The 24,287-nt window shown below is 42.9% G+C and overlaps 1 protein-coding gene across 1 annotated transcript in view; it reads right to left on the bottom strand.

Annotated features, from left to right (window-relative positions):
* Positions 1–7,478: 7,478 nt before the first annotated feature.
* The window catches only part of LOC109906979 (protein bassoon), a 233,228-nt gene continuing 216,419 nt past the window's right edge, over positions 7,479–24,287 (bottom strand). Inside the window, exons 9-13 of the mRNA XM_031794016.1 lie at positions 18,694–18,825; positions 18,492–18,547; positions 18,130–18,272; positions 17,756–17,848; positions 7,479–13,272 (exon numbers count right to left, since the gene is read on the bottom strand). Coding sequence (XP_031649876.1) covers positions 18,507–18,547; positions 18,694–18,825 — 173 coding nt within the window. The 3' untranslated portion in view covers positions 7,479–13,272; positions 17,756–17,848; positions 18,130–18,272; positions 18,492–18,506. The remainder of the gene's footprint in view (positions 13,273–17,755; positions 17,849–18,129; positions 18,273–18,491; positions 18,548–18,693; positions 18,826–24,287) is intronic.

Genomic DNA, 24,287 nt, shown 5'->3' with positions numbered 1-24,287 from the left:
ACTTGTGTGTGTGTGTGGTTTGCTCTCTCAATGTTTAGTAATACAGGAAATTACCACGATGGGTAGCAGAGAGAACAGTCTATGACACGGGTGGCTGAATATTTTTTTACCTTTATTTAACTAGGCAAGTCAGTTAAGAACAAATTCTTATTTTCAATAGCTCCAAATCAAGTCTCATTGTTTGCATACACATACAGTTAAATTTTTCCAAATTTGGTTACGTTACAACCTTATCTATTAAATATTCTTCCCCCTGATCAATCCACACACAATGACCGAGCAAACAGTTTTTTTTGTTTTGAAAATGTATAAAAAATAAACTGATACCTTGTAAGTATTAAGACTCTTTGAAATGAGACTCCAAATGAGCTCAGGTGCATCCTGTTTACATTGATCATCCTTGCAATGTTTCTTCAACTTGATTGGAGCCCACCTGAGGTCAATTCAATTGGACATGATTTGGAAAGGTGCACATTGGTCTGTTTTATTTTAAGCTAGGAAAGTCAGTTAACAAAATCTTATTTTCAATGACAACCCAATGTTCCTAGGCTAACTGCCTTGTTCAGGGGCAGAAAGACTTATTATGATTTTTTTTTTTTTTTACCTTGTCAGCTCGGGGATTTGATCTTGCAACCTTTCGGTTACTATTCCAATGCTCTAACCACTAGGCTACCTGCTGCCCCACATATAAACTCCCACAGTTGACAGTGCATGTCAGAGCACTGAGACACGATTGTGTCGAGGCACAGATCTGGGGAAAGGTACCAAAATATTTCTGCCATAATTGAATGTCCCCAAGAACACAGTGGCCTCCATCATTCTTAAATGGAAGAAGTTTGGAACCACTAAGACTCTTCCTAGAGCTGGCCGCCCGGCCAAACTGAGCAATCGGGAGAAGGGCCTTGGTCAGGGAGGTGACCAAGAACCCGATGGTCACTCTGACAGAGCTCCAGAGTTCCTCTGTGGAGATGGGAAAACCTTCCAGAAGGACAACCATCTCTGCAGCACTCCACCAATCAGGCCTTTATGGTATTGTGGCCAGATGGAAGCCTCTCCTCAGTAAAAGGCACATGACAGCCCACTTGGAGTTTGCCAAAAAGCACCTAAAAGGACTCTGGTCTGATGAAACCAAGATTGAACTCTTTGGACTGTTTGTCATGCGTCATGTCTGGAGGAAACCATGCACTGCTCATCACCTGGCCAATACCATCCCTACGTTGAAGCATGGTGGTGACAGGGTCATGCTATGGGGATGTTTTTCAGAGGCAGGGATGGGTAAACTTGTCAGGATCGAGGGGAAAGATGAACAGAGCAAAGTACAGAGAGATCTTTGATGAAAACCTGATCTAGAGTGCTCGGGATCTCAGACTGGGGTGAAGGTTCACCTTCCAAGAGGACCACGACCCTAAGCACACAGCCAAGACAACTCAGGAGTGGCTTCGGAACAAGTCTCTGAATGTCCTTGAGTGGCCCAGCCAGAGCCCGAACTTGAACCTGATCGAACATCTCTGGAGAGACCTGAAAATAGCTGTGCAGTGACGCTCCCCATCCAACCTGACAGAGCTTGAGAGGATCTGCAGAGAAGAATGGGAGAAACTCCCCAAATGCAGGTGTGCCAAGCTTATAGCGTCATACCCAAGAAGACTCGAGGCCGTAATCGCTGCCAAAGGTGCTTCAACAAAGTACTGAGTAAAGGGTCTGAATACTTATGTAAATGTGGTATTTCAGGTTTCTATACTTCTGGAAACCATTATGGGGTATTGTGTAGATAATCTTTTTCTATGCTTTTCAATTTAAGTCATTTTAGAATAAGGCTGTAATGTAACAAAAAGTGAAGGGGTCTGAATACTTTCTGAATACACTGTATTTAGCATATATTGTGGGTTTAGCAAAATGCTTGTGTTCCCAGCTCCAATATCGAACAATTCACAACAATGCATGCATCTAAAAAGTAAAATAATTGAATTTAGAAATATTAGGACGAGCAATGTCATAGTCCAGAGTATAAATATAAATGTGGTACATCTGAACAATAGTATATGTACAGCAATAGTTAAATAGGATAGGCCGGTATGTAAACATGATTAAAGTGACCTGTGTTCCATGACTATGTACATAGGGCAGCAGCCTCTTAGGTGCATGTTAAGAGTAAGGGGGTTGTAGCCGGCTAGTGACAGCGACTAAAGTTGAGCGCAGCGTACCAGGCCCGTGAACAACAACGTCATCGAGGTAGATAGCCACCCCTTGGGACCCAGCAAAGATGGACGTCATGATCTTTTGGAAGCAGCTGGGGGGCAGAGCTGAATCCAAACGCCATGCGCTTGTAGTGTGTGACCCCTAAGCGGGTCAGCTGGAAAGTGGCTGGTCCAATCTGGCGTTTGACCAGAAGGACTGGAGCTTGTCGCGGTTGGGCCGTCTGATCCTGACCCAGTCGGAGGTGGTTATGACAGGTGGCCTAACCCACCGTAACTTGTCAAAGCGGTCTTTCATCCGCTGCTGGTTGGCTGTGACTGGCCCGAGCATTGTGAGCGGGTGGTTGAACCGGATGAGGGGCAGTCTGTCCAGGGTCAGCTACAGGACCGGCTGCAGCTCATGTCCCAGCATGAGGGACACTGGGGAGGGGTGGAGAATAAACACTTCTCCATTGAGAATGAGGTGGTGTTTTGCCAGTGCAGAGAACACACTGTGGAGGCGCTGACTATGGACCTTTGTGGTGGGCCTGTGAACAACGATGTCATAGGGGTAGATGGCCCCTCTGGGACTCCGCGAAGAGAGACATCATGATATTTTGGAAGCAGCTTTGGGGGCAGAGCTTAATCCAAACGTCATGCGCTTGTAAGCATAGACCCCTAAATGGGTGATGAATGCTGTGAGGTTGCGGATCCTGTGGCGAACACTGGAGCCGTAGAATAAGGCAGTAAGCACGGGGGTATTTGTCTGGGATGATTGCCTTGCTTGCTGCTCTAAGGTCCACGCAGGTACGCAGGCCCCCTGATTTCTTTATTTTTACCACCACCAGGTTTGAGATCCAGGGGGATGCATCAATAGGCTTGATTATGTCTTCTTCTAGCTGGCACCGGAGCTCGGCATCAACGTCTGTGCGCGTGGCCAGTGGGCACCCACTGGCTAGCAAGCTAATATTTCATCTAAGTTCTCTCCAACATTCCTCCACTTCACTTACAAAACACTCTTCCCAGCTGCTGTATGGAATGTTGACCAATGCGCTTGAGCAAGCAGGCTGCCTGCGCACAGACATCTATAACTGCGCTCGAGGCACAGATTCCTATTCAAGTTTTAGCTGGAACTGATATACCTACCTCCTTATTGAGCTACTGAAATTAAACTAATATACTGCGCACATTATTTGAATTGCTTAAAATCTTCAAGGTAAAATAGAATAGTCATATTTTCAGTTATTATTTTTGGATTATTTATGGAAATAAATGCGATAAATAGGGTTTTGTAAATCCTGGTGGATTGTATTATGATATTGAAATAAAATAAACTCAGCAAAAAAAGGTCCCCTTTTCAGGACCCTGTCTTTTCAAAGATAAATCGTAGAAGTCCAAAGAACTTCACAGATCTGCATTGTAAAGGGTATAAAAACTGTTTCCCATGCTGGTTCAATGAACCATAAACAATTAATGAACATGCACCTGTGGAACTGTCGTTAAGACACTAACAGCTTACAGACGGTAGGCAATTAAGCTCACAGTTATGAAACCGTAGGACACTAAAGAGGCCTTTCTACTGACTCTGAAAAACACCAACAGAAAGATGCCCAGGGTCCCTGCTCATCTGCGTGAACGTGCCTTAGGCATGCTCCAAGGAGGCATGAGGACTGCAGATGCGGCCAAGGGTAATAAAGGACAATAAATTGCAATGTCCGTACTGTGAGACGCCTAAGACAGCGCCACAGGGAGACAGGACGGACAGCTGATCGTACTCTCCGTGGCAGACCACGTGTAGCAACACCTGCACAGGATCAGTACATCCGAATATCACACCTGTGGACAGGTACAGGATGGCAACAACAACTGCCCGAGTTACACCAGGAACGCACAATCACTCCATCAGTGCTCAGATTGTCCGCAATAGGCTGAGAGGGACTGAGGGCTTGTAGGCCTGTTGTCTGGTGAGGACCTGCCTTACATCACCGGCAACAACGTCGCCTATGGGCACAAACCCACCGTTGCTGGACCAGACAGGACTGGCAAAAAGTGCTCTCACACGAGTCACGGTTTTGTCTCACCAGGGGTGAGCGTTACACCGAGGACTGTACTCTGGAGCGGGATCAATTTGGAGGTGGAGGGTCCGTCATGGTCTGGGGCGGTGTGTCACAGCATCATCGGACTGAGCTTGTTGTCATTGCAGGCAATCTCAACGCTGTGTGTTACAGGGAAGACATCCTCCTCCCTCATGTGGTACCCTTCCTGCAGGCTCATCCTGACATGACCCTCCAGCATGACAATGCCACCAGCCATATTGCTCATTCTGTGTGTGATTTCCTTCAAGACAGGAATGTCAGTGTTCTGCCATGGCCAGCAAAGAGCCCGGATCTCAATCCCATTGACCATGTCTGGGACCTGTTGGATCTGAGGGTGAAAGGCTAGGGCCATTTCCCCCCCCCCCCCCCCCCCCCCCCCCAGAAATGTCTGGGAACTTGCAGGTGCCTTGGTGGAAGAGTGGGGTAACATCTCACAGCAAATCTGGTGCAGTCCATCAGGAGATACACTGCAGTACTTAATGCAGCTGGTGGCCACACCAGATACTGACTGTTACTTTTGATTTTGACCCCCCCTTTGTTCAGGGACACATTATTCCATTTATTAGTCATATGTCTGTGGAACTTGTTCAGTTTGTCTCAGTTGTTGAATCTTATGTTCATACAAATATTTACACATGTTAAGTTTGCTGAAAATAAACGCATTCGACAGTGAGAGGGCGTTTTCTTTTTTTGCTGAGTTTACATAGGCTATGTGTTATTTGTTAAATTCTGAGAACAAATTGAGTTAGTCATAATGGAACTTCAAAACAGCATTCAGTGGAACAGAAGAAAATGTGCAGCACAATAAACAGTGCAATTCGCTAACACAGACAAGAGATTACCATTTAGAAGCCAACACACACAGCAAGCTACCATATATCATTAATTAAACTACCATTTTAACAGCAGTGCATTTCTGTAAGGGTATCCTGTATTATTGTGCATGTTTGTCTTGCTGTTAGCCTGGAACAAATATTATTGAAGTGAATGTGCACTTTCTATGTGGTTGGACTGCGACTACAAAAACCACTGGCGACGCCTGTAGTAAAATCAAAAGCGTTTAAGCTATCCGAGATGATCTATAGTAGAGACAATCTCTGATAGCTGTAGGACGGAAGAGACTGTCACACATTCGAGCTTTTAATGACCTAGAAAATTCCATGACTTGGGGGTTAAATACATCACTTTTCTTTAAAAAAATGTTTGCTATTTCAACACCTGCCAAATAAAAACCTCAAATGGCCCTTCTCCTGAAAAATGAATCGGGCCGGATGAGCTGAAGTGGACTCGCCCGGGTACCATTTATATACCTGGAATATACCAGAGTAATGTGATTCTGCCGGATTTGGGAAGGCCTTGGCCTGCATGAAGTTCTCAGAGTCCATGTGGAGTATTCCGTGTCTCAGATTAGGCCTGAGCCCAGCGTGTTGACTGGATACGGTATGCCTCTGGGTACGGTATGCCTCTGGGTACGGTATGCCTCTGGGTACGGTATGCCTCGAGACCCTAACCCGCTTTGATGTGCGCTGCCAGCTGTTTGCCAAGTGTGCTAAACTGAATCATGCAGACCCTAAAAAATGTATAATTGTAATGCTCTAGTGTCTTATATGCAATGGGTACATGGCCCGCAAACACTGTGCCCATGTTTATATACGAAGAATTTTGATAACTGGTCAGTAGTTCAATCAGATTTCAACCCAAAAAACGGATATCAACAAAAATAGCGTCAAAAAGACGTCACGATAAATATGTCTTAAGCTGGTTGTGATCTGGTTATAAAATGTCCCGACCAGATTTTAACCAGTAAAATACCTCTTTATCATGTAGTATGCCGCCTAATAAATGACAATATCAATGTCGACGTTTGCCAGCTAGGAAATGTGTGTGACGGGACCTTGTCGAATAGTACTCGAGTACACCTGCCCATACGCCTACAACACAAATGTCTTCTCGCCTCCCATGCTTAAATCAACCCTCTTTCCCTAACAATAAAACAAACTAAATCATATAAAAAATGAAATATAAATGTTTTTTAAAAATCAAATCAAGTCTGAAAACAAACTGAAAGTAAACTGAATTTCTGGTTAAAAAAAATCTAAAAAATGAATATAAATAAGAACTGTTATGAAAATAACCTTGAATTTGAATATGAAGAAGCAGCAGAGACCTGACTGTATTTCTAACTAATTCTAGACAGATTACTAGACACAACAGTTGTTTGTTCTTTTTTATTCCTTTCCTGATTTGAAATGTATTGTAAGGTCATCATTTCATTCATCACATTACATGACATGATGCACCAAGTCTAATACAATTGTTTACAGGAATACACTGAAACATACACAATGTTTTACAATGGATACATGAAGTATAGCTCATTGCACTTACAACAGTGAATGTAACATCTTATTCATTTAGGGACTCTGCCTTTATTTTCTGTAGATTTTTTTCAATTAGATTACATTTTTTTTTATACACCCCCCAAACATGTTTGTATATGGAAGCCAGGATATCCCTTTTGAGGGTTTTTTTTCTTCTCATTTTACAAACACAACATGTATAGAAACTCTACACTGACCAATATGTTTCTGAATACAACTTTTTCTTTTTAAACAGTCTGCACGAGCCAGCCACATACACAATGCTTTAAAAAAAAGCATTTTTTTGTATTTTTTTGTTGTTACACAAAAGCACATGTTTGGCGATGTCGGCCTGTGTGGCTTCACTGCACACTATGGCGTCCCGTGCCTGTGATGGTGTTTTGTATGACATTTTACATGTTGTACAGCGTGGTCTATGGTCCTGACTGGTATTTACAGTGAATATGGTTGCCAGGTGAAAGGAGAGGCCTGAGGCTGGGGAGTCGGGCGTTAGGTTGCATTAGCTCATGCATTTGTTTACTTTTCACTATTTTAAAAAGATGACTGCTCCCTGGTTGGTTGTGAAACATTTTCCTGTAGCTTTTTATTTCTTCGTTTCAACATTCCCTTCCTAAACCTGTCTGTCACCCTTTTCTCTTCACCCATAGTAATAAATATTGGTGTTGTTCACTGTGCATAGCCATCCACAACCACCCACAGTAAGGGCAGATCGTCACAGTTTGCTATGCTACTTTAAAAGCAACATTTTTGGTTGGCGTAAAAAAAAGACATGAGTGTTTTTATATTTGTCCCTGGCAAAATGCTGTGGTCTGAAGCCCATGCAATCCAGAGTAGATGTAGGACTGGATGGGACAGTAACAAGATGGCTTTCTTGATTGACCAACATTGGAATAATAAGCCCTTACTACTATGCATATTAACGTCCCCATTTGTTTCGCCGCGGTGCATTTTGTGTGTGCTTTCCTGAGGCAAAGTGATTGAACACAGTTACAAACTCCTTGAAACATAAACATAAACAAGTCATAATTGGATTTGGATAAATATCATTTCCCTTTATTTCTATGTATTTTTTTACAGCTTTATTATTATGACCTCTATTATATCTATATCTAATTTACACGTATCTAATATTCCAGTCAGGGGACAATGACTATATGTCACTAGTCTGTTCTAATGGCAGTGAGCCTGTGAGGTGCTTTTCCATGCCAGTGTCTATTGACTGTCAGCAGGCCTTTGCACCAGCTCCATTAGGTCAATATTCATACGATCATGATTCTATTCCATAAAGTCCATATGGACACCGTACCAATGACTCTATTCACCTGTCTGATAAAATAATATTTCTGTACAGATATTCCATAAATGTAAGTCATAAGAAGTCATAAAAATATCTCCACCTTTTTCAAATGTTTTTTATATATATATATTTTTACATTGAACTAATTCGCCCATACTTGAAATAGCAGTTAGTGTACCGAGTGAGTTGTGGGTTAAGGGATGTTCACACTATAGCCTCCCAAGGTCCTTCAAGCCAGATGAATGGTGAGTGGATATAGCCTACAATGGTTTTCTGTGGGTCACACCAAAAGGAAACAAGCTTTGTAGTGCCAGCAGCCTCCCATCAACGTTCAAACTACATGTGTATCATATTATATTAATAGGTATTGGCAGTGTACACACACAAGGTCAACCCCTTTGATCATGAAAAGTACCTGTCATTACAGAAATATTTGTGTTATATATTATCATATATATTTAATATATAGTATTTGTTTTACATATACTGTATATTTATATACAGTACCAGTACCAGAACCACAATTATTTATTTTACTATTTTGTTTTACATCGTAGAATAATAGTGAAGACATCAAAACTATGAAATAACACATATGGAATCATGTAGTAATCAAAAAAGTGTTTAACAAATTAAAAATATTTTATTTTATTTTAGATTCTTTAAAGTAGCCACCCTTTGCCTTGATGACAGCTTTGCACACTCTTGGCATTCTCTCAACCAGCTTCACCTGGAATGCTTTTCCAACAGTCTTGAATGAGTTCCCACATATTCTGAGCACTTGTTGGCTGCTTTTTCTTCACTCTGCGGTCCAACTCATCCCAAACCATCTCAATTGGGTTGAGGTCAGGTGATTATGGAGGCCAGGTCATCTGATGTAGCACTCCATCACTCTCCTTCTTGGTCAAATATCCCTTACACAGCCTGGAGGTGTGTTGGGTCATTGTCCTGTTGAAAAACAAATCATAGTCCCACTAAGTGCAAACCAGATGGGATGGCGTATCGCTGCAGAATGCTGTGGTAGCCATGCTGGTTAAGTGTGCCTTGAATTCTAAATAAATCACAGATAGTGTCACCAGCAAAGCACCCCCACACAATCATACCACCTCCTCCATGATTCACGGTGGGAACCACACATGCAGAGATCATCCGTTCACTTACTCTGCATCTCACAAAGACACAGCGTTTGGATCCAAAAATCTCAAATTTGGACTCAGACCAAAGGACAGATTTCCACCGGTCTAATGTCCATTGCTCGTGTTACTTAGCCTTATCCTCTGCAGCAGAGAGAACTGGGTCTTCCTTTCCTGTGGCTGTTCTCATGAAAACCAGTTTCATCATTGCGCATGATGGGTTTTTGCGACTGCACTTGAAGAAACTTTAAAAGTTCATGAAATGTTCCGTATTGACTGACCTTCATGTCTAAAAGTAATGATGGACTGTCATTTCTCTTTGCTTATTTGAGCTGTTCTTGCCATAATATGGACTTAGCACTATTTGGTAAAATACAATCTTCTGTATACCACCCCTACCTTGTCACAACACAATTGATTGACTCAAATGCATTAAGGAAAGAAATTCCACAAATTAACAAGGCACACCTGTTATTAATTGAAATGCATTCCAGGTGACTACTTCATGATGCTGGTTGAGAGAATGCCAAGAGTGAGCAAAGCTGTTATCAAGGCAAAGGGTGGCAACTCTGAAACATCTCAAATATATTTAGATTTGTTTAACACTTTTGGTTACTACACGATTCCATATGTGTTATTTCATAGTTACAGTGTAGATAACAGTGTAGATTAAAAAATGAGTTGGTGTCCAAACATTTGCCTGGTACTGTATATATAATTGATATATTTAATCTCTTCATAGAATTGGCTTAATTCTTCAGCAGCTTTATTCACTTTACGAAATAAGAAGTGCACAAACTGGCAGCCAGATATTGGGATCCACGGCTGTACTGTACGTAGAAGACCATTCACTGTACCCAGCAACCCATGCTTGAAGCAATAAGATGGCAGACTTTAATGACAGTATTCTACATTTAAAAAAATGGCATCCGATTCACTATAGCCTTTAGTGCACAAATAGAAATAGCGTGCCGTTTTTAGGGTGCCTATATAGTTCATCCTTTGGCAACAGGTCCCAATTTTCGGCGAGGAGACTTAAACATGCGAACAACAACAAAAAACATTGAATCAAATTCCTGACTTAAAAGTATTGTAGCTATATACAAACAAGTCAATTTAGTTTTTGTAGCAGGAACGCTACAATAAAGCAGTATTTTTCTCAGGCATGACAACGATAGTGGTATTCAGTTGTTATTTTTCTTCCCTAGTATTTCCCCTAAATATGAATAATTGCATAGAACGTTTGAAATGGAAAAGTTGCTGTCGACACTTATGTTTTATTTGTCAAATATTGGTTTTGTTTTGTAATAGGATGATGAGAAACACACGCATACTCACACATACACACAGACATCAGGAACATAACTATACAGAAGTGACTGTTACTGAGATTTTGCCGGAGCATGCTTTATCCCAGCGTCCACACACAGAGAGAGAGAGAGAGAGAGACAATATACATCAGGTTTGGGATCCCATCAGTAGGCCTCTGTAGCATCGGAGTGCCTGACCAGTCCCACCTGACCAGTCCAACTACACTGCACTGCAAAGAACAGCAGGAAGAACACTGACCTGAGAGGTTTCTGTGACAACTGTCAACATCTTGTGGGGTTTGCAGTTTGGTCGCAAAAACAAAAAGGCAAATAACTATGGGTGATCTTTGACCCTTCAGCGTCTAACGCTCCGAACACCTTGAACGTGCACATAACTCATATCGCCATATGTGAGAGTGCGCAGACTAGGTTTCTCCAGTGTGTCAACCTCAGTATATTTGAAACACATATATATGTACTACTTGTCAGTAAGTATTATCTCTTTTCCCTTTTGTGTTCTTTTGGATATTAAAACACTTGTAGTTAGCCAGAGAACATGAAAACCCATTGACGATGATGACAGTCAACAAAAGAATGCTAAAGTACTTCAAGTCAGATTCAATGGTGATTTGCACTGGTTTGTATTCAGTGCCTCTCTGCTGTCTTGCAGTGCTCACATATCAAAATGGGCAGATATTATGTGCCTTGTCTGGGCAGTAACAAAGTACAAGAATGGATTTCCAGGGTCGTATTCATTAGAGCACACTTTTGCAAAATGTTTTACAACGGAAAATGAAAATGAGGGTTTCTTATTGGACAATTTCAGGTAGTCCCTCCCTGTTTCAGTCCATTGTTTCTTCGGTTTGGTGCCTAGTGAATCTGACCCAGGTGTGGCCCTGTTAAGATGTGATAGCAGAAAATTGCACAACTCAGATATGCAGACAGAGGCAACACATTCCTGACCACTGATTTTTTTTAAATGACACAAGACAGTGCTCTTTACTGACTTCCTTCCACATACTATTGCATTTTCATTATTAATAAACATAAATCAATAAATAACATAATCAATTATTATGGCAACCATAAACACATAAATGTATGAAAAATAAATCATATAAATCATTTCAAACCTAAAAGTGAAACAAGATACAAAAATATTAAATGAATCTCACAGCTATTGTTCCAGCTGACATCATTATCACATTAAAAAAAAGTCTGCAATGAAAATAAGCTTTATGGACACAACATGGAGTACAAAAATAAGATATTTAAGTCACTTTACTCTAAATAAAAACAATGGCATGATTAAGGCGAATCCGCTATCATGTAACAGAAAATCAGGCAAATACAGAGCGAGAACAAAAAACTGTTGTAAAAAAAATAACTAAAATAAAAAAAACACCAGAGATCCAAACGTTGTGGGAAGGTTCAGAAACACTACGATCCCAAACGTTGTGGGAAGGTTCAGAAACACTACGATCCCAAACGTTGTGGGAAGGTTCAGAAACACTACGATCCCAAACGTTGTGGGAAGGTTCAGAAACACTACGATCCCAAACGTTGTGGGAAGGTTCAGAAACACTACGATCCCAAACGTTGTGGGAAGGTTCAGAAACACTACGATCCCAAACGTTGTGGGAAGGTTCAGAAACACTACGATCCCAAACGTTGTGGGAAGGTTCAGAAACACTACGATCCCAAACGTTGTGGGAAGGTTCAGAAACACTATGAACCCAAACGTTCCTGGGATGTTTTTTATTTTCTAATTAATGGCTCGGCAATGGCAAAAAAAATAAAAAATCTCCCGAATGATGATTCTCCCATTCTGTAGCCAGATTCAGTGTTATGTCCACCTTGTCTTCTTTTGGAGTAAAAAAAAAAAACGAGTTTTATTATTAACCAGTGTCTTATGGCCTCTGTGATTGAAATGGTGAACAGTGTAAGGTCTTGGATATAAAGTTCCATGCATTCAAAATCCTAAATCCACTATACACTTCTTAGACACATAAAAAAAGAAAGAATGAGTCAGCATAAAAAAAACGGTGCCTTCTTTCATTCTGGAATGTAAAGATAAAACCAGAACAAACCGTGGAGTCGTCATGCTAGTCATCCTTATTATGTTTTTTTTTCTTTCTTCTTCTTCTTCTTCTTCCCTAAATTGTTATCAGCATCCAAATGAAACAGGAAGTATTTAGTACCAGAAAAACCTACGAAGCGCTTCAGTTTTCTTTTCTTTATTTCGGAGATGAAAGGAGAGTGTGTCTGAGCACAGGCGTACGGAATCAAGGATCCTAACCTGCCACCATGGCCACGCCCCCTGGGATGTATTCCGCCCCCAGCAGGCAGCAGGCACAACAGCCCACAGACTAGAGCAGTGGTTCCCAACCAGGGGTACTAAGGACTCCTGGGAGTATTTGGCCTATCAACAGGGGGGTACTTGAGAAGACTCATGAGATAGTAGGCCGACTGGTAAAATGCACATGAGGGGGTACTTCAGGGGTACTCCGGGCAGATCAAAATTCAGTTACCCGAAAAAAGGTTGGGAACCACTGGACTAGAGGACAGCATCATCAGTGTGCTGGGGTGTCACAGTATTGTGGCTCCCTCCCATCCTCTTACAGAGCAGCTGGATGGAGTATTCCTTAGTACAGAGCCCATTCCCCAAAGGATAATGGCTGTTTGCGAGTTGGTGCTGAAACCCCGGACAGAGGCAGAGACCAGGGGGAACAGGCTCTCTATCCAGCTAGCCGCTCTCTGGAATGGTCCTCAGGGCTTGTGACCTCAGTGCAGACCACAGCCCTAGGGTGTTCTGGGGGTCCCAGGGTGTCAGGGGCCTGGTTCTTTGGCTGTGGGCATTGCAGCCTCGTGGCCTCAAAACGATCTGGAGAATGTGAACACAAGTCAGGTGACTGGTATCCTATGAGTATCTTACCTGAATGAAACAGTAAATACATTAAATGGATCTTCAATGAACAACTTAATGAAATCCTTCTGTGGAAATAAGCGTTCTAAATTAACCCTCTCATTATCTGCAGAGTTGAGCATAAGATTAGAACAGAGTGAAATCCCATGATTCAACACTAGATGGCAGAAGAGCAGAAGAAAAACAGAACTGAACTGTACAGTGTGCTGAGGTCTGTGCAGGTTATGTAATTATACTACCTCTCTATTACATTACACTCAGTTTATCCTCAGTAAAACACATTTAAAAAAATATTAACAGTAACAACCATCCATTGAATATTGTGACTGTAAGGGCATGGCAGGCTACATGTAGGCTCTCTCTCACTGAATCGGACATAAACACAGCAGAACAAGTCCATTTCACAGACAGCTCCAAACACAAGATGGTCCACTGTGCATGAGGCTCCATTCATTCCATCAGCGGCACCAATATCTGTCCACGAGAACGCTAATGCTGAGAGAGACAGACTGGGGCTGTGGTCACATGAGGTGGTTAGTCATCACGGCGCGGCTGGCTGCAACACCTTGCACTACAGATACAGCATGAGTCTCCGTCTCAGGCAGCACACTGCCATTTCTGACAGCTGAACCCGACGGACATACTGTATGTCGTCGACGGATAATGCATCAGTCACATACGGGCTTCGAAATCATTTTCTCCAGAAGGAAATCAACCACGCTTAGATGTATTATTTAAGGAGAAGCTGTGTTCGCTTCCGGGAACGTCTCCACTGAGATGACAGCCGTATATGATTACAGAGCATTATGGGTGCTGTAGTTGTGTTTCATGTAGCATGATGTACATCATAAGCCAGTGGGAGTATGTGTTTAAGGAGATGTGACTGGGTGTTGTGCTAATGAAGGCGTGTTAATCAGATACACTAGAGGAAGCTACGGTAAAGCCTGTTAAGGCGTTCTCCTTGAGCTTGTCTAACAGGACCCCATGGGGACAGCCATTCAAAACCAAAGTTCCAGTTCGCAACACTAGGGTTTTTTATATTGGGTTCATTGGGTTGCTATGATGTAATGTACTGTAACATGGTCTCTCTCTCTCCCTTTCTCTCTCATATTCTGTGCACTGCTGCCCCACTGTGGTAGAAGGAAGCCTCTGTGAGCGTAGTGGTCAATTCCTAAAATGTCTGTGTGTTCCTGCACAATTTGATGTGCGTGATATTCCTGCCTTCCTGCGAGTCTCAGTAGATGCCAGGTGATCCACACGGTAATGCTATCTTCAATCATGCTATGTTAAGCATGAGGGATCTGTTCATGTGTCACGTTACAGTAAGTTTAGATATCACATCGAAACGTATTGTGTGGAACAGTTAGCTGCTAGCCGTATTCATTACATTTACATCCCAGTGACCCTAGAATGCCGTGACCTCAACGGGCACACTGGGAGAGCAGGACTCCGATGTCACAATTTCACAACACAATTCAAAAACAATCAGGGATGCTCTCTTCTGTCACAAAGGCAATGATGCTATAATATAAACAAACGTTGTGGTTGTTCCGTTTGCTCCTCCAACGCTGCTCGCCTTGGTTCCACAGCTTTATTCTTGGGCCTAGTTAATTACTCTGGAGAGGTCATATGACAATGCTGGTTTGTCATTTTCAACGTAGCAAAGCCATCATACATTACGGCTGCGCAATATGAAATCTATTACGCACCATGGGGGAAGAGGAGGAGGTAGAGAGATGAGGAGGAGATAGAGAGATGAGGAGGAGGTAGAGAGATGAGGAGGAGGCAGAGAGATGAGGAAGCGGTAGAGAGAAGAGGAGGAGGTAGAGAGAAGAGGAGGAGGTAGAGAGAAGAGGAGGAGGTAGAGAGAAGAGGAGGAGGTAGAAAGAAGAGGAGGAGGTAGAGAGAAGAGGAGGAGGTAGAGAGAAGAGGAGGAGGTAGAGAAATGAGGAGGAGGTAGAGAGAAGAGGAGGTAGAGAGAAGAGGAGGAGGTAGAGAGAAGAGGAGGAGGTAGAGAGAAGAGGAGGTAGAGAGAAGAGGAGGAGGTAGAGAGATGAGGAGGAGGCAGAGAGATGAGGAGGAGGTAGAGAGATGAGGAGGAGGTAGAGAGATGAGGAGGAGGTAGAGAGAAGAGGAGGAGGTAGAGAGAAAAGGAGGAGGTAGAGAGATGAGGTGGAGGTAGAGAGATGAGGAGGAGGTAGAGAGATGAGGAGGAGGTAGAGAGAAGAGGAGGAGGTAGAGAGAAGAGGAGGAGGTAGAGAGAAGAGGAGGAGGTAGAGAGAAGAGGAGGAGGTAGAGAGATGAGGAGGAGGCAGAGAGATGAGGAGGAGGTGGAGAGATGAGGAGGAGGTAGAGAAATGAGGAGGAGGTAGAGAGAAGAGGAGGTAGAGAGAAGAGGAGGAGGTAGAGAGAAGAGGAGGAGGTAGAGAGAAGAGGAGGTAGAGAGATGAGGAGGAGGCAGAGAGATGAGGAGGAGGTAGAGAGATGAGGAGGAGGTAGAGAGAAGAGGAGGAGGTAGAGAGAAGAGGAGGAGGTAGAGAGAAGAGGAGGAGGTAGAGAGAAGAGGAGGAGGTAGAGAGATGAGGAGGAGGGAGAGAGAAGAGGAGGAGGTAGAGAGAAGAGGAGGAGGTAGAGAGAAGAGGAGGAGGTAGAGAGAAGAGGAGGAGGTAGAGAGATGAGGAGGAGGCAGAGAGATGAGGAGGAGGTAGAGAGATGAGGAGGAGGTAGAGAAATGAGGAGGAGGTAGAGAGAAGAGGAGGAGGTAGAGAGAAGAGGAGGAGGTAGAGAGAAGAGGAGGTAGAGAGAAGAGGAGGAGGTAGAGAGATGAGGAGGAGGCAGAGAGATGAGGAGGAGGTAGAGAGATGAGGAGGAGGTAGAGAGAAGAGGAGGAGGTAGAGAGAAGAGGAGGAGGTAGAGAGAAGAGGAGGAGGTAGAGAGAAGAGGAGGAGGTAGAGAGAAGAGGAGGAGGTAGAGAGATGAGGAGGAGGCAGAGAGATGAGGAGGAGGTAGAGAGATGAGGAGGAGGTAGAGAGATGAGGAGGAGGTAGAGAGAAGAGTTGGTAGAGAGAGAACGGAAGGTAAAGAATGGTTACTTTAGCAAACGAAGGTAAACCAGAGCCCTCTGTACTTGTAGCGGATGAACAGTGAGGAGTTGAGAAGTATACAGTGTATGCTGTGGGGTGGGGGAGTGGAGAATAAAGGGTCCCGGGGCGGAGGTGGATGGATACACAATCTTCTGGCACACATTACCACGTCACTCAATCTTATATCCATCCACGGATACTGTTACCGGCCAAAGAGCCGTTCCATAGTCAGAGAGCGTGCTCTGTTCTCTGTGAATATGATGAGTGTTGTTCATAACCGGATAACCCCCTTCATCTAATTCACCGATGCATTATTAAAAACAGCGGGCTAGCCAGAAAGTAGCAATACCCTAACTATACGTGCTTGAGGGTAGAGTGTTTTGTTTAAAGGAAAAATCCACTAAACATTTTTGTGACCATTTGCTTCATGAAAGTGACATTTTGCTTCTTGAGAGTCCAATATCTTGTGCTGCGCTTGATTGCTGACATGCAAAACATTTCCGGGATGTATCAACAGTGGACTAATGAAGAAAATACCAAAGGATCGTTTTTGAGTGGTGTTTTTCTTTAACTATTTGTCTCCCGATGCTTTGTGATATAAAGGGACTGCAGTTGAACCACAAGATACTCTGCTGTTCAGTTACAAACTACTGTAATCAAATATGGGATGTTCCATTCTCTCTAGAAACTGGTAGAAGAGGTAGAAGATAACAAAATAGTGCTAACACTGCCAAAACGAATGACACAATGCCACAGACAGGTGTAGGTAGAATTTGCCCTGGGATTACATGCTATCTCATTGAGTCTTTCGATGTGCCTTATATTAACCCTCGGAGGTAAGATCAAAACTCTTCATGAAGGTTGTGTCACATACATTTGGACATCGAAGGCCATTCGGCAGACTCTTCTATAGCCCTGATTGCCCATTGAAACGTGACCTGCGGTTGGCCCTAGAGAATCACAGTGTCAATGCCAGTGTATGGATGTTACAGTAATATGGCTGTTACAGTGCACTCATGCAGAGGCTGACAGAGAGCCCATGGATCAAGGGTCAGGGTTCATGAAAAGGTTAGCGCAAGGTGCAGTGCTGTTTTGCAGTAAACAGTATAGACCTCCTATATGTACACAATAGCAGGAGTGACTTGACTGCAACATATTAAGAGATGAAAGAATCTAGAATCTACCTTGGCTGTGAACTAAATCTTTCCCACACCATCACTGCATAATTAACTATATTAGTAAATAATGATGATTGTTTTGTGATAATTCTTGTGTCATTAGTGTATCCCTAAGAGGTGCCCACCATCCTACTTTTTCTAATCTTAGTTGTGCTCGATGAGTCTGTGTGCACTACTTACTGTCTGGCCTGCCAGAGAAAGCAGCATTGTTTCTCTGCAATCGTGGGCTCAGGCCTGGGACACGCAGCATCCATTGATTCCTGTCCTCATTGGCTGAATGAGGGTGGGAAAAAACAATCAATCTTGAGCTGATTGATCATGATCATGTTAGGTTCGCTAATCTTTTCCAATTACATTTTCAAATTCTGCAACTTGAAATATACACAACACTGTATGTACTACTTACTATTAAGTTCAGTGTCATTTATGTTTTTCCATATTACACTACAATAAAGCCATCGAGTCTCATTGGAAAATAAATACAAAGTAGTTTTTTTATGTAATATTCTGAAAATGAGGAAGCTTTAGGCAGGGAATAGAGATTTTGTACTCACCAGTGCGCTCAGATTTCCTCTTTCGATGGCTATATCTTTCCCTCCCTCCCTCTCTCTCTCTCTCATAGTAAAACAAAGCAGGGGTCTTCCTAGGTTTTTCTGGTACGAAGCCTCACAACGTCCTCCATAACATTTACAGACACCTGAAATCACACGATCCGTGAGACTCCCACTTGTCACTTACTGGGGTGAGCTGTCATCCTGTTCTAAAAGCCTTGTTCGGGACACAGGAGAGACACTCAAACCTGCACACAGTGCCTACAAACAATGTGCACAAAGTGGTCCGGGGGAAAAACGGAACCACCCACACACACAGTCAGAATCAATAGTCTTTTTACTTGGTAATGCAGGCGAACACTTACCATCATCTCAACACCTCACCACAACGAGGTGAACTTCTTGCCGAAACCGGAGATAGCTGTTGGAGGGAGGGAGGGAGGGAGAGAGAGAGAGATTAGGCATATTGTAGCAAGGAGAATGCACCGTAAAGGTGACGTTGGTGGAATAACATGAAAGTTCCACAGAGAGAGAGAGTAAAAACGAGTCTGAGATCCAGCATATCACCTTCTCCTAGTTTTCCTGCTGCCTCTGCAGGGTTTCCTGGTAGGACTTTAGAGAGGAGGCTATCCCCCTCCATCCCCGGTTGACCTGTTGCCGCGCTCCCGATGCCACTGGGTCTAGGGGCGGCCTTGGAGCCTGCAGGGAGAAGGGGATGGGGGGGTGTGTGTGTGGGGGGGGGGGGGGGGTGATGATTAGAAACTGATTATCTGAAAATGTATCTACAGTATGAGAAAGAATCTTAAAATATAGTTGAATCCTGATTAGTATAAACCTTGTTTGGTGTACTTTTCAATTCAAATACTTTCTTTTTAATCCAGTTGATGCCATACTCTGGTTTAGTGCACACTATCACAACAGTCTGAAGCTATTGCATTTATCTGGAGATGACCGCACCAGCTTTTGACATAAATCTGATACCCAATTTGCGCTTTACAGACTGTTTCTGACCCGGGTCTCTATTTCCACAGAACTGTCTATGCAACTGTTAGCGAGGTGATGGGACTGTATAGACTATAGCAGGTATTCTCCCAGGGGTACGCACAATGCCGTTACTCTCTCGCGGGAACTCCACTAACAGGCCATATGTAGCCAAAATTAGCTGCTGCTCATGTTGGTATCTGTACTGATGGCGCAAAACCCATGACAGGGAGACATAGTGGAGTGGTAATGCCCGTGCAAGCAGTTGCTCCCGACGCCACTTGGGTACACTGCATCATCCACAGAGAGGCTCTTGCTGCCAAGGTAATGACTGACAGATTGAAAGACGTTTTGGACACTACAGTGAAAATGGTTAACTTTGTTATAGCAAGGCCCCTGAACTGATATAGCGAAGCACCTGAGTGAGTTGGGTGTGCAATTACGCAGGTACTTTCCAGAAACAGATGACACAAAGAACTGGATTCGTTATCCCTTTCATGCCCTGCCTCCAGTCCACTTACCAATATCTGAACAAGAGAGCCTCATTGAAATTGCAACAATCGGTTCTGTGAAAATTTTATTGAATCAGAAGTCACTGCCAGATTTCTGGATTGGGCTGTGCTCAGAGTATCCTGCCTTGGAAAATCGCTCTGTTAAGAAACTGATGCCCTTTGCAACCACGTACCTATGTGAGAGTGGATTCTCAGCCCTCACTAGCATGAAAACGACTAAATACAGGCACAGACTGCGTGTGGAAAATGATTTAAGACGGAGACTCTCTCCAATACAACCCAACATTACAGAGTTATGTGCATCCTTTCAAGCACATCCTTCTCATCAACCTGTGGTGGGTTATTCACAATTTTCGATTCACAAATATGGTTTAAAATGTAAGATGGTTCAATAAAGAGCAAAATGATTGATTATTATTATATTATAATTTGTTTCCTGGTCCTATAAGAGCTCTTTGTCACTTCCCACGAGCCGGGTTGTGACAAAAACCCACACTCATTCTTGTGTTTAATAAATGTATCGTATAGTGTGTGTGTGGCAAGCTTACAATGATGGCAAAACACAGCATTTGAGAGTGCGCTGACCCTGGTGCTAAAGGGGGCACGCAGCTGGAGGTTGAATGTTTGAAGGGGTACGGGACTATAAAAAGTTTGGGAACCACTGGACTAGAGCATGTCAACACAGACACAATTGAACCGTGACACGAAAATGGCTGAAACGATTTAGCATGGCCCCTAAAGATCCTTATGAACTTTTACAACTGCACCACCGAGAGCATGACTGGTTGTATCACAGTATGGTATGGCAACTGCACCACTCTCAACCTGAAGGCCCTACAGACGGTGGTGCGGGCGGCCCACTGGGGGTGAGTTCCCAGCCATCCAGGACGTACATGCCAGCATTTCTGAAAAAAGGCCCAAACAAATGTCAAAGACTTCAGCCACCCGATACATGGACTGTTCTCCATTCTCCCATCCAGCAGGCGGTACCGGTGAATCAAGGCTCAGATAAACAGACTCCTAAACAGTTTCTATCCCCTGGCCACAAGACTGTTAATAAATAGCTAACAACTACTGCTCTCACTCACACCTAAGCTGCTGCTAAAATGATTATTGATTTAATTTATTACCACCGCTACTCTTCTATTACCATTAATATCTATCTATTTATCCTACTACTGGTCACTATTACTTCCTTTTACATGTATATATTACCATTAGTATATTACCACAAGTATTTAAATATTCCTGCCACCAGTCCCTTTTCAGCCCTGTTTACAATGCACAGTACCAGTCACCCTACTCATTCAAGGGTTTTTCTTTATTTTTGCTATTTTCTACATTGTAGAATAATAGTGAAGACATCAAATAACACACATGGAATCATGTAGTAACCCAAAAAAGTAACAACAAAAAAAGTGTTAAACAGATTGTTCAAAGAAGCCACCCTTTGCCTTGATGACAGCTTTGCACACTCTTGGCATTCTCTCAACCAGCTTCACCTGGAATGCTTTTCCAAAAGTCTTGAAGGAGTTTTTTTTAGGATAAAAAGAAACAGAAAAGAGCTAAGCACAGGCAAACCTGGTTCAGTCTGCTTTCCAACAGACACTGGGAGACAAATTCATCTTTCAGCAGGATAATAACCTAAAACACAATATACATTGGAGTTGCTTACCAAGACAACATTGAATGATTCTGAGTGGCCTCGTTGCAGTTTTGACTTAAATCGGCTTGACAATCTATAGCAAGACTTGAAAATGGGGCCTCCCGAGTGGAGCAGCGGTCTAAGGCCCTGCATCGCAATGCTAGAGGCGTTTCTACAGACCCGGGCTCGATCCTGGGCTGTATCACAACCGGACGTGATCGGGAGTCCCATAGGGCGGCGCACAGTTGGCCTAGCGTCGTGTGGGTTAGGTGAGGTTTTGGCTGAGGGGGCTTTACTTGGCTCATCGTGCCCTAGTGACTCCTTGTGGCGGGCCGGGCGCCTACAGGCTGACCACGGTCGTCAGGTGAACGGTGTTTCCTCCAACACATTGGTGGCTGGCTTCCGGGTTAAGCGGGCAGGTGTTAAGAAGCGCGGTTTGGCGGGTCATGCTTCGGAGGATGCATGACTTGACCTTTGCCTGCTGAGCCCGTTGGGGAGTTGCAGCGATGCGACAAGATTAAAATTGGGGAGAATTATTATTAAACAATTTTTTAAACAAAAAAAAGTCATTGAAAATGGCAAATTAACCGCAAGAAGCCAGAATAGATATAATATTTGCCTTAAAGATAATCATTTAAAACCTTGCTTACATTTGTGTATGATTACATGTACAGTTGAAGTTGGAAGTTTACATACACCTTAGCCAAATACATTTAAACTCAATTTTTCACAATTCCTGACATTTCATCCTCGTAACAATTCCCTGTCTTAGGTCAGTTATGATCACCACGTTATTTTAAGAATGTGAAATGTCAGAATAATAGAGAGAATGATTTATTCAGCTTTTATTTATTTCATCACATTCCCAGTGGGTCAGAAGTTTACATACACTCAATTAGTATTTGGTAGCATTGCCTTTAAATTGTTTAACTTGGGTCAAATGTTTCAGGTAGCATTCCACAAGCTTCCCACAATAAGTTGGGTGAATTTTAGCCCATCCTCCTGACAGAGCTGGTGTAACTGAGTCAGGTTTGTAGGCCTCCTTGCTCGCACACGCTTTTTCAGTTCTGCCCACAAATTTTCTCTAGAATGGAGGTCAGGGCTTTGTGATGGCTACTCTAATACCTTGACTTTGTTGTCCTTAAGTCATTTTGCCACTTTGGAAGTATGCTTGGGGTCATTGTTCATTTGGAAGACCCATTTGCGACCAAGCTTTAACTTCCTGACTGATGTCTTGATATGCTGCTTCAATATATCCAAATAATTTTCCCTCCTCATGATGCCATCTATTTTGTGAAGTCCACCAGTCCCTCCTGCAACGAAGCACCCCCACAACAAGATGCTAGTGGGATGGTGTTCTTTGGCTTGCAAGCCTCCCCCTTTTTCCTCCAAACATAACGATGGTGATTATGGCCAAACAGTTCTATTTTTGTTTCATCAGACCAGAGGACATTCATCCAGAAAGTATGGTCTTTGTCCCCATGTATAGTTGCAAACCGTAGTCTGGCATTTTTATGGCGGTTTTGGAACAGTGGCTTCTTCCTTGTTGAGCGGCCTTACAGGTTATGTCGATATAGGACTCATTTTACTGTGGATATAGATACTTTTGTACCTGTTTCCTCCAGCATCTTCACAGGGTCCTTTGCTGTTGTTCTGGGATTGATTTGCACTTTTCGCACCAAAGTATGTTCATCTCTAGGAGACAGAACGAACGTGTCTCCTTCCTGAGCGGTATGACGGCTGCGTGGTCCCATGGTGTTTATACTTGCGTACTATTGTTTGTACAGATGAACGTGGTACTTTCAGGCGTTTGGAAATTGCTCCCAAGGATGAACCAGACTTGTGGAGGTCTACAATTTTTTTATGAGGTCTTGGCTGATATCTTTAGATTTTTCCATGATGTCAAGCAAAGAGGCACTGAGTTTGAAGGTAGACCTTGAAATGCATCCACCGGTACACCTCCAATTGACTCAAATTATGTCAATTAGCCTATCAGAAGCTTCTAAAGCCATGACATCATTTTCTGGAATTTTCCAAGCTGTTTATAGGCACAGTCAATTTAGTGTAAGGAAACTTCTGACCCACTAGAATTGTGATACAGTGAACTATAAGTGAAATAATCTGTCTGTAAACAACTGTTGGAAATTACTTGTGTCATGCACAAAGAGGATGTCCCAGCCGACTTGCCAAAACTATAGTTTGTCAACAAGAAATGTGTGAAGTGTTATTTTATTGACTCCAACCTAAGTGTATGTAAACTTCCCACTTCGGCTGTTTCTCTCTCTATATTATACATGAGAGGGGATACCCGGGAACAGATTTCTTGAATTGAAATCACTTGGAGCTGATTTCCTGTTGTTTTTACAGTCTTTTATGTCCAAAATTATTGCGCAGATAAATTTGGGGTGCCAAATAAAACCGCCCACGTGTAAATTTGTCTTAGATACTTACTCAAAAAGACTAAATTACTGTAATTGCTGCCAAAGGTGATTCGAACATTTATTAATTCAGGGGGCAGAATACTTATGTCATCAAGATATATTAGTATTTAAGTTTTCTAATGGTTTTTACAAATGTTAGAATTTTTCTTCCACTTCATTGACAAAAAAAGACAATTAAATCCATTTAAACCCCACCTAGTAACACAACAACATTTGGAACAATTCAAAGGGAGTGAATTGTTTCTGAAGGCAGTATTCACACAGTACAGACACTCACACACACACCCATCCACCACTTATGCTGCTGCCATACTGTTTAGTATTATTATTATGATTATTATTCAGCCTGCTACCAGTCGCTTTCTCTTAATCCCTGCTGACATGTTCATATCTACCTCTAATGCTCCAGTATCCCTGCACATTGTACAGTCGTGGCCAAAAGTTTTGAGAATGACACAGATATTAATTTCCACAAAGTTTGCTGCTTCAGTGTCTTTAGATATTTTAGATATATAATTATAAGCATTTCATTAGTGTCAAAGGTTTTTATTGATAATTACATGCAGTTGATGCAAAGAGTCA

Source organism: Oncorhynchus kisutch, linkage group LG17 (assembly GCF_002021735.2).
Source record: "Oncorhynchus kisutch isolate 150728-3 linkage group LG17, Okis_V2, whole genome shotgun sequence".
Lineage (NCBI taxonomy): Eukaryota > Metazoa > Chordata > Actinopteri > Salmoniformes > Salmonidae > Oncorhynchus > Oncorhynchus kisutch.
Note: the sequence above shows the minus strand (reverse complement) of the source record. Positions and strands in the feature narration are given on the sequence as shown.